Here is a 10,442-nt window from a genome sequence, read left to right as displayed (position 1 = left end):
TTCAATTTGAGAGGAACAACTTCTCCCTCACTGTCAGCAAGAAAAAGGAGCTGACCCGTTCTTCCACTAACTCTCCTGCGCTGACTACGTACACGCACAGGGAATACTTACACTGACATCCCAACATGCACACGCCCACATAGCACGCTCACCACACACACTGCTGCTACTGTCTATTATCTATCCTGTTGTCTAGTCACTTTATCTCTACCTACAGTATATATACATAAACTCAGCAAAAAAATAAACGTCTTCTGTCAACTGTGTTTATTTTCAGCAACCTTAACATGTGTAAATATTTGTATGAACATAACAAGATTCAACACCTGAGACATAAACTGAACAAGTTGTTCCACAGACATGTGACTAACACATTTAATAATGTGTCCCTGAACAAAGGGGGGTCAAAATCTAAAGTAACAGTCAATGCAGCTGGTGGCTACACCAGATACTAAGTACTGCAGTGCATCTCCTCCTCATGGACTGCACCAGATTTGCCAGTTCTTGCTGTGAGATAATACCCCAGTCTTCCACCAAGGCACCAAAGTTCCCGGACATTTCTGGGGGGAATGACCCTAGCCCTCACCCGCCGATCCAACAGGTCCCAGACGTGCTCAATGGGATTGAGATCCGGGCTCTTCGCTGTCCATGGCAGAACACTGACATTCCTGTCTTGCAGGAAATCAATCACAGAACGAGCAGTATAGCTGGTGGCATTGTCATGCTGGAGGGTCATGGAGGGTCAGGATAAGCCTGCAGGATGGGTACCACATGAGGGAGAAGGATGTCTTCCCTGTAACGCACAGCGTTGAGATTGCCTGCAATGACAACAAGCTCAGTCCGATGATGCTGTGACACACCGCCCCAGACCATGATGGACCCTCCACCACCAAATCGATCCCGCTCCAGACTATAGGCCTCAATGTAACACTCATCCCTTCGATGATAAACACGAATCCGATCATCACCCCTGGTGAGACAAAACCGCTACTTGTCAGTGAAGAGCACTTTTTGCCAGTCCTGTCTGGTCTAGTGACGGTGGGTTTGTGCCCATAGGCGACGTTGTTGCCGGTGATGTCTGGTGAGGACCTGCCTTACAACAGGCCTACAAGCCCTCAGTCCAGCCTCTCTCAGCCTATTGCGGACAGTCTGAGCACTGATGGAGGGATTGTGCGTTCCTGGTGTAACTCAGGCAGTTGTTGTTGACATCCTGCACCTGTCCCGCAGGTGTGATGTTCGGATGTACCGAATCTGTGCAGGTGTTGTTACACGTGGTCTTTCACTGCGAGGACGATCAGCTGTCTGTCCTGTCTCCCTGTATCGCTGTCTTAGGCATCTCACAGTACGGACATTGCAATTTATTGCCCTGGCCACATCTGCAATCCTCATGCCTCCTTGCAGCATGCCTAAGGCACGTTCACGCAGATGAGCAGGGACCCTGGGCATCTTTCTCTTGGTGTTTTTCAGAGTCAATAGAAAGGCCTCTTTAGTGTCCTAAGTTCACATAACTGTGACCTTAATTGCCTACCGTCTGTAAGCTGTTAGTGTCTTAACGACCGTTCCACAGGTGCATGTTCATGAATTGTCTATGGTTCGTTGAACAAGCATGGGAAGATCTACAATGAAGATCTGTGAAGTTATTTAGATTGTTACGAATTATCTTTGAAAGACAGGGTCCTGAAAAAGGGATGTTTCCTTTTTTTGCTGAGTTTAGTTACCTCAATTATCTCGTAGCCCTGCACATCGACTCTGTACTGGTACTCCCTGTATATAGCCATGTTATTTTAACTCGTTGTTGTTATTCACTGTGTATTTATTCCTGTCACAATTCTTTTTTTTATTAAATATTATCTTTATCTTAACTCTGAATTTTTGGGAAAAAAACCCTTAGGTAAGAATGTCCTTGTTAGTTTATCTGTTGTTTACGAAGCATGTGACAAATATAATTTGCTGTGATGTCTGTCTTGACATTGGGAATGTGTGTAATATGATGGGCGCATGTGCAACAATGACTTCTTACTACCCCTCCCCTCTCTTGTATCTTCAGACACTAGCTAATACAACAAGCATGTCAACATTTCTTGGGATGTTTTTAACTTCTACATCCACTGTCTCTTCTTGTTTACATCCTGTATGAACCAAACTGTTGTCCAGGCCCAGTATGTATGTTGAACATGTGCCCTGCCTCTATAGGCTACTGTAGGAAAACAAAGAAGAGGAAGGAGAAGGTTGATGTTTAAATTGCAACATGTTTAGCGTCACAGTAGAGTTAAGCATTGCCTTAGGAATGCAGCATATGGAGGTGGTGGTGGTGTTACCATGTATACCGACATACTGTCATATTCCCCTCCCCCCGCCACCTCACCCTCTTTCCTTTTCTAACTGAAGGTTAACATTTCAAATGGGTTACCGTTAAATTTGGACGTCCAAGATGGTTCACCTTTGCCTCCGACCTTCCTCTCCAGTATCAGACAAGAGGCTGAGGCGGGCTCCTCGCGCCCCTCCCAAAGTATACACAGCTCATGAAATAATAATCCCTTCATTAATGTTTGCTGTTACCGTCGGTATTTTGGTTAAAATTTCCCCGGCAACAGTGAGCAATTGATACAGCTGTGCCACCCAAAATGATAATGTGGATTTCACTTCTTTTTTTCTTTCCTTCTGTGTCAAATGACTGGAGAATAATTATTAGAGCAAAGAATCAAGCTAAGCAAATAATTCCAAACTGATACGTTTAGCATTTCATTAGCGCCCCATTGGAGAGCAGGTCCTGTGAAATAGGGAACAATCTGCTATACTGGTGGGGTGGGATAACAGTACACTACTGCTATTGTCATTGTCTCTCTCTTGACCCACAAAAGGTCTTCGTAAGAGTATAACCATGTCCTTATCAAGAGAAACTAGCTCATAGAAGGGACAAAATAAGCACTTTCGGAGGTCACATTGTTCAAATGTACAGCCGGGCTCAAATGTACAGCCGATCCTCTTCCTGTAATGAACAATGGAGATAAGACATGATATTAGGCTATCCAGGCTGTATCACATCCAGCCGTAATTGGTAGTCCCATATGGCGGCGCACAATTGGCCCAGCGTCGTCCTGGTTTGGCCGGGGTAGGCCGTCATTGTATATAAGAATTTGTTCTTAACTGACTTGCCAAGTTAAATAAAAGTTAAATAAAAATAAATAAAACAGAAGCCCGTTAACTCTTGTAGTTATTCATGTATTGACAGAGAAAGTTAGCGACCACAATTATTAAGGTGTGAGGAGACAAATGGGTATTGGGTTTGGTCCTGTCATCTCTGACCTTTCATCTCATTAGCACTCACATCTGTTCAATTGAGCGTAAAATCTATCACCTGACAAGTAACCTTTGTATATGCAATTACCTCACGACCCTAACCCTAACAGGTCAAACATTTAGATTATGATTAGGAAGTTAGCGACAAAATCAATAGTTTTATTTGTGAATAATATGGTTAGTTGTATGATTTTTTTTTAAATAAGGTCATACTTGTGGTGTAACAAACCACACAAAGGGGCTAACGGCTAGTTCTCTGAAACCGTTACGGTTTAACCCATTGCTGTTGTTACCATAGACATTGGATGTCCTAAGAGTACTGGCCTCTAGCTGTTCTTCAGTGCGCTCCCACAATGGCTTCCTTTGCTCAGCGTTCTCTATTTCTGGGAATACACCAGTTGCTATTGAGTCATATGTCAGACCATGTTAATCCAACAGCCAAACAAGTGCTGTATCTACAGTAGAGATCATCAGACGTACATGCAGACACACTCCCTTAGTCTCTGTACTTCACACTAACCAGGTCAACTTATCACATGGTAAAGCTACCGCCATCAAAAAACACACGTGGCCTTTGAGTGAGGGAAGACGTTGAAAACCCAACGTGTGCCCTCCTTAAGTCTGACCCCACCCTCATGATTCAGAATACCATTTTTCACAGTATTACTGGCCAGAAAATGGTACTGCCATGGTCGAGACACACACACGGAAAGAACATACATCTTGCTCCGTCCGTCTTATAGGCAGAAACTCGAACAGGGTGTACCAGTGACAAGAACTATTCAACGCTGGTCTGACCAATCGGAATCCCCGCTTCAAGATTGTTTTGATCACGCGTCCTGGGATATGTTCCGGTCAGCCTCAGAGAATAACATCAACCTATACGCTGACTTGGTGAATGAATTTATAAGGTAGGGAAGTGCATTGGAGAAGTTGTACCCACTGTGACTATTAAAACCTACCCTAACCAAAAAACGTGGATGGATGGTGGCATTCGCGCAAAACTGAAAGCACTAACCATGGCTGAATATAAACAGTGTAGTTATTCCCTCCGCAAGGCAATCAAACAAGTGAAATTCCGGTACAGGGACAAGGTGGAGTCGCAATTCAATGGCTCAGACACAAGACGTATGTGGCAGGGTCTACAGGAAATCACGGACTACAAAAAGAAAACCAGCCATGTCACGGACGTCACGCTTCCAGACAAACTAAACATCTTCTTTGCCCGCTTTGAGGATAATACAGTGCCACCGTCACGACCCGTTAACAAGAACTGCGCCTCCTCCCTCTCCTTCTCCGTGGCCAACGTGAGTAAAACATTTAAACGTGTTAACCCTCGCAAGGCTGCTGGCCCAGACAGCATCATTGCAGCGTCCTCAGAGCATGCGCAGACCAGCTGGCTGGTGTGTTTACGGACATATTCAATCGCTCCCTATCCCAGTCTGCTGTCCCCACATGCTTCAAGATGGTCACTATTGTTCCTGTACCCAAGAAGGCAAAGATAACTGAACTAAAGGACTACCACCTGTAGCACTCACTTCTGTCATCATGAAGGATCATATCACCTCCACCTTACCGGACACCCTAAACCCACTTCAGTTTGCATACCGCCCTAACAGGTCCACAGACAATGCAATTGCCATCACACTGCACACTGCCATATCCCATCTAGGCAAGAGGAATACCTATGTAAGAATGCTGTTCATTGACTACAGCTCAGCATTCAACACCATAGTACCTTAAGCTCATCATCAAGCTGGAGGCCCTGGGCCTCAACCCTGCCCTGTGTAATTGGGTCCTGGACTTTCTGACAGGCCGCCCTCAGGTGGTGAAGGAAGGAAACAACATCTTCACCTCGCTGACCCTCAACACTGGGGCCCCACAAGGGTGCATGATCAGCCCCCTCCTGTACTCCCTGTTCACCCATGACTGCGTGGCATTGCACGCCTCCAACTCAATCATCAAGTTTGCAGACGACACAACAGTAGTGGGCTTGATTACCAAATACGACGAGACAGCCAACAGGGAGGAGGTGAGGGCATCCGGTGTGTGGTGTCAGGAAAACAACCACTCACTCAACATCAACAAAACAAAAGGAGATGATCGTGGCCTTCAGGAAACAGCAGAGGGAGCACCCCCCTATCCACATTGAAAGGACAGCAGTGGAGAAAGTGGAAAGTTTTTTGTTCCTCGGCGTACACATCAACGACAAATTGAAATGGTCCACCCACACAGACAGTGTGGGGAAGAATGCGCAACAGCGGTTCTTCAACCTCAGGAGGCTGAAGAAATTTGGCTTGTCACCCAAAACCCTGACTAACTTTTACAGATCCACAATTGAGAGCATCCTGTCGGGCTGTATCATCACCGGGGCCAAACTACCTGCCCTCCATGACACCTACAGCACCCGATGTCACAGGAAGGCCAAAAAGATCATCAAGGACAACAACAACCCGAGCCACTGCCTGTTCACACCGCTACCATACAGAAGGCAAGGTCAGTACAGGTGCCTCAAAGCTGGGACCAAGAGACTGAAGAACAGCTTCTATCTCAAGGCCGTCAGACTGCTAAACAGCAATCACTAACTCAGAGAGGCTGCTGCCTACATGGAGAACCAATCACTGGCCACTTTAACAAATGGATCACTAGTCACTTTAAATAATGCCACTTTAATAATGTTTACATATCTTACATACTGTATTTTATACCATCTATTGCACCTTGCCTATGCCGCTCGGCCATCACTCATATATATATACATATGTACATATTCTCATTCACCTCTTTTAGATTTGTGTGTATTAGGTAGTTGTTGGGGAATTGTTAGATTACTTGTTAGATATTACTGCATTGTCGGAACCAGAAGCACAAGCATTTCGCTACACTCGCAATAACATCTGCTAACCATGTGTATGTGACAAATAAAATTTGATTTTGATTTGAACAATTGTATGGTAGGAACACCCAGTTACACACAGCCTGACTGATCAAACTGTCTTGCCCTTATCAGGTGGCCATTCCCTCCTGATTAATCTCCTTGGCACATAGAACACATACCCTACCACAGTAGGGTTGAACAGGTCACAGACAAAGCACAGAAGGTCCTGTTACCAAGGGATCTCTTTTCTTCTTTCACACTCCAGTAGATACTCCTAATGACTAATGGAGGGGGAGCGGTGTGTGTCAGAGAGAGTGTGAGAGAGACAGAGAGAGAAGAGAGTCAAAGAGAAAGAGACACAAAGAGTGAGACAGAGAGAGAGACAGTCAAAGAGACAGAGAGAGAGAGACAGTCAGAGAGAGAGAGAGCGAGTCAGAGAGAGATGGAGAGAGACAGAGAATGTCTGTGTGTTTGCCTTAGCTGAAAGTGATTGGACCCTCAACAATTTCAAACTCTTGTACACACACACACACAATCAGTTACTAATAACTCACAGGGAACCAGTTACTGATACCTCACAGGGAACCAGTTACTAATACCTCACAAGGGACCAGTTACTAATACCGCACAGGGAACCAGTTACTAATACCTCACAGGGAACCAGTTACTAATACCTCACAGGGAACCAGTTACTAATACCTCACAGAGAACCAGTTACTAATACCTCACAGGGAACCAGTTACTAATACCTCACAGGAAACCAGTTACTAATACCTCACAAGGGACCAGTTACTAATACCTCACAGGGAACCAGTTACTAACACCTCACAGGGAACCAGTTACTAATACCTCACAGGGAACCAGTTACTAATAACTCACAGGGAACCAGTTACTAATACCTCACAGGGAACCAGTTACTAACACCTCACAGGGAACCAGTTACTAATACCTCACAGGGAACCAGTTACTAATACCTCACAGGGAACCAGTTACTAATACCTCACAGTGGACCAGTTACTAATACCTCACAGGGAACCAGTTACTAATACCTCACAGGGAACCAGTTACTAATACCTAACAGGGAACCAGTTACTAATACCTCACAGGGAATCAGTTACTAATACCTCACAGGGAACCAGTTACTAATACCTCACAGGGAACCAGTTACTAATACCTCACATGGAACCAGTTATTAATACCTCACAGGGAACCAGTTACTAATACCTCACAGGGAACCAGCTACTTATACCTCACAGGGAACCAGTTACTAATACCTCACAGGGAACCAGTTACTAATACCTCACAGGGAACCAGTTACTAATACCTCACAGGGAACCCAGTGTCTGTGCATGAAGATATCGGACTCTGCATTGCAGCTCTATAAATTACACACAAATTAACCCTTGCTTTGCTTGTTGGTGGACTGGGAAAACAGAAGAAGGTTGAAACTCGTCCAACACCAACAGGTAGGCCTATCCAAAAAAACTCCATTCTAAGTGCTGAAACACCATACCCATCCTTCTGGTTTGTGAGCTCAAATTAGTCACACATTAAATCGTAAAATGATTAGGCTACACAGCACCCTCTAGATTGAGAGTAACAGACTAAATACTAATGTCTGGCAGATCAGTATTAACTAGAGAGATACCCATTAGCTCTCTGATAGACTAAAGTCATTGAACTGGGTGACCACCCCTTCAGTCACCCTCCTTGTCAAAGACCTGTAGAGTGTGAGGTTCTCCATCAGGTCAGCTCAATAGTTCACATTAAAAACCACACCTCCGGTTGATCACCATCACCCTGGTCAGCTGTTGACATTGTTATGCTATTCCTGTAGGTTCAAACTAGAATTCCTATATCCCACCATGTAAATAAAAGTAAATCAGTCACAATGCATTTGATATATTTTAATGTAAAAAAAAAATACTTCAATTTTGGCTTTCAGGTACATAAACAGCCTGTGTTTTGCTATACAGTGTAGTACTTTATTATTTTGTTAGGAAATGAAAAGTGCAAAGTAGTGGACCACGTTGCAGGCAAAGTTATCCTTAGTCCACCACACATAGGAATAGCTAATTCAACACTCCAAAGCCTTGTTGACATCTGCATTAATATACCGAGACAGGGACTGAGGTGAGACTGTCATAACACAGACATCTGTTTGTTCTTTTCTCTGAATGAACAGTGTCCATTTAATTTTGACCCACATCCACTTAACGTGCAAAGTCAAACTTGCTGTCCGAAGAAGCACTCCGTGAAGACGTGTCGATAGGATGTCCATAGTCCATCACAGTAGGCCTATAGGTAGGCTATGGGATGCTACTTCAAAATCACATGTTGAGCTACAGAATTAGAATCCACCGTAAAGCAGCTTATAACGGGCCAGCCCGTTTTCATTTATTAATGCTTTGTTCCTATGATAAAAGTTATTTCAAGTTTTTTTTGGTTAACCTTGGTATATATCTTGCACCCACAGAGGCACCCTCTTGCATACAAAAGCATAATTCAGCTAGTAGGGTTCATAGCGTCAGCAACTTTGACAATAACCCAATGAAAGGAAATACAAAAATCACCGCAAAGTAAACGTCATTTTAGGGCAACATCGGCATACCCGAATAGCATTTAGATACAGTAATTTTGCGTAAAGCATGGTCCATTTAGGTTACAACCCATGGGCGGTCGTTATCGTTTCTTCTTTTGCTTTAAAGATTTTCTCCGCTTTACTATCATCTCATATAGTTTGTCCATACCCTCGTGAAGTCCCTCGCCAATTATAGCACAGCAAGGTTGGACGTGGTATGCTGTGGATGGAGTGAGCTCGTGGAGAGCCAGCTGTTTTTCAATGTCTGCGACTGGAAGAGATTTGGGCAGGTCCTGCTTGTTTGCTATCACCAGAAGAGGTGTCCCCTGGTTCTCTGCGAATTTTGTGACTTTATGCAGTTCTGTTTTGGCCTCCTCCAACCGGTCAACGTCCACTGAGTCCACCACATAAATTATGCCGTCCGTGCACCGACTGTAGGATTTCCACAGGGGCCGCAGCTTCTCCTGACCTCCGACGTCCCAGAAGTGACAACTGATCCCCTTCGCGGTACCATTACTCAGTTTGATTTTCTCAGTGTTGAATCCAATTGTTGGCACAGTGTTTACGAATTCGTTAAATTTCAGACGATAAAGAACAGTCGTTTTGCCAGCGGAATCCAAACCCAGCATCACAATGTGTAGTGATTGGAAAGCAGATATGTTGGAGAAACTGTTGCCCATTTTCAAAACAGTTGAGGGGAACGCCTAGCTCCTTTATGTAGCACCTATCTGATGGCCTAATAGGCTATAGTGTTTTATTGTTCAATAGGCTCTTCGATGATTCCACACAAATAATATCAACAAACGTAATGTCAAGGTGTTTACAGGCCCGTCGTGCGCTCTGGCTGGTTGATGCTTGTTTTGCCCTCAGCAGCATTGGTGGACAGTGTCCGCGTCTGTAGGACGCAACGCGGTGGTCATTACAATTCTCCTCACACACTCCAGCTAAGATTCCATTTTGTGACAGTCAAATTCCTCGCACTCACCGAACAGCTTAAGGACGAAGCTTGGTGGTTTACAACAAACACCCTCCTTGCGGTCTCTCTGCTGTTTTTCCCGTGAACACTGCGCACTTGTGTCACCCGCGTCTCCTCTGGCACGTTGGCTGTCCCCAAAAAAATTGCCTCCGGTCCGGGAACGAAAGACAGAAATAAATCCACTCCAGAGGTTGTGGATGAGTTCTGGTAATCCTGAGATATGCATACACTGCGTCCATAAACGACGTTAAAGTTATCGCAGCTATATGTGGGGTGATGTTATGATCTCTATGGTGCGTCACGGCATAAACGGTCCTACCCCTGCGGTCGCTGCATACACACTGATGTGAGTATGAGGAAGCAGACTGCTTAACAGCGCAGTAGCCTGCCTCCCTCTCATACCATACCATACGCTCCACCTATTCGAGCCATGCCAAACAAAATGCACATTTATTATTATGGTGTCCACATGCACGTCACATGCATATCGACATATATTCCTAGAGATCTAATAACCTTTGCGTAATTCTGATTTTATTCAATTCCCCAATAGGCCTGTGGATTATTATGGGTGTGAGAATATTCCTGACCGGATGATGATAACGAAAATGTATAGAGATTATAGCATAGTTTTTAAGCATATGATTAAATCATATGTTTAAAGCATATGTTTAAAGCATAGGTTTAAAGCATAGGTTTAAAGCATA

At 44.5% G+C, this 10,442-nt stretch overlaps 1 protein-coding gene across 1 annotated transcript; it reads right to left on the bottom strand.

The window, feature by feature from the left end:
• Positions 1-8,064: 8,064 nt before the first annotated feature.
• On the bottom strand, positions 8,065-10,089 carry LOC120064141 (ADP-ribosylation factor-like protein 4C). Its single transcript, XM_039014508.1, has one exon. The coding sequence runs from the start codon at positions 9,437-9,439 to the stop codon at positions 8,861-8,863; it is 579 nt and encodes a 192-aa protein (XP_038870436.1). The 5' UTR covers positions 9,440-10,089; the 3' UTR covers positions 8,065-8,860.
• Positions 10,090-10,442: the final 353 nt, after the last annotated feature.

The sequence above is a fragment of the Salvelinus namaycush genome, chromosome 19 (assembly GCF_016432855.1).
Source record: "Salvelinus namaycush isolate Seneca chromosome 19, SaNama_1.0, whole genome shotgun sequence".
Classification (NCBI taxonomy): Eukaryota; Metazoa; Chordata; class Actinopteri; order Salmoniformes; family Salmonidae; genus Salvelinus; species Salvelinus namaycush.
Note: the sequence above shows the minus strand (reverse complement) of the source record. Positions and strands in the feature narration are given on the sequence as shown.

Excerpts from the sequence above, each read along its gene's own strand:
- LOC120064141 (XM_039014508.1), bottom strand. The coding sequence starts at position 9,439 with ATGGGCAACAGTTTCTCCAACATATCTGCTTTCCAATCACTACACATT.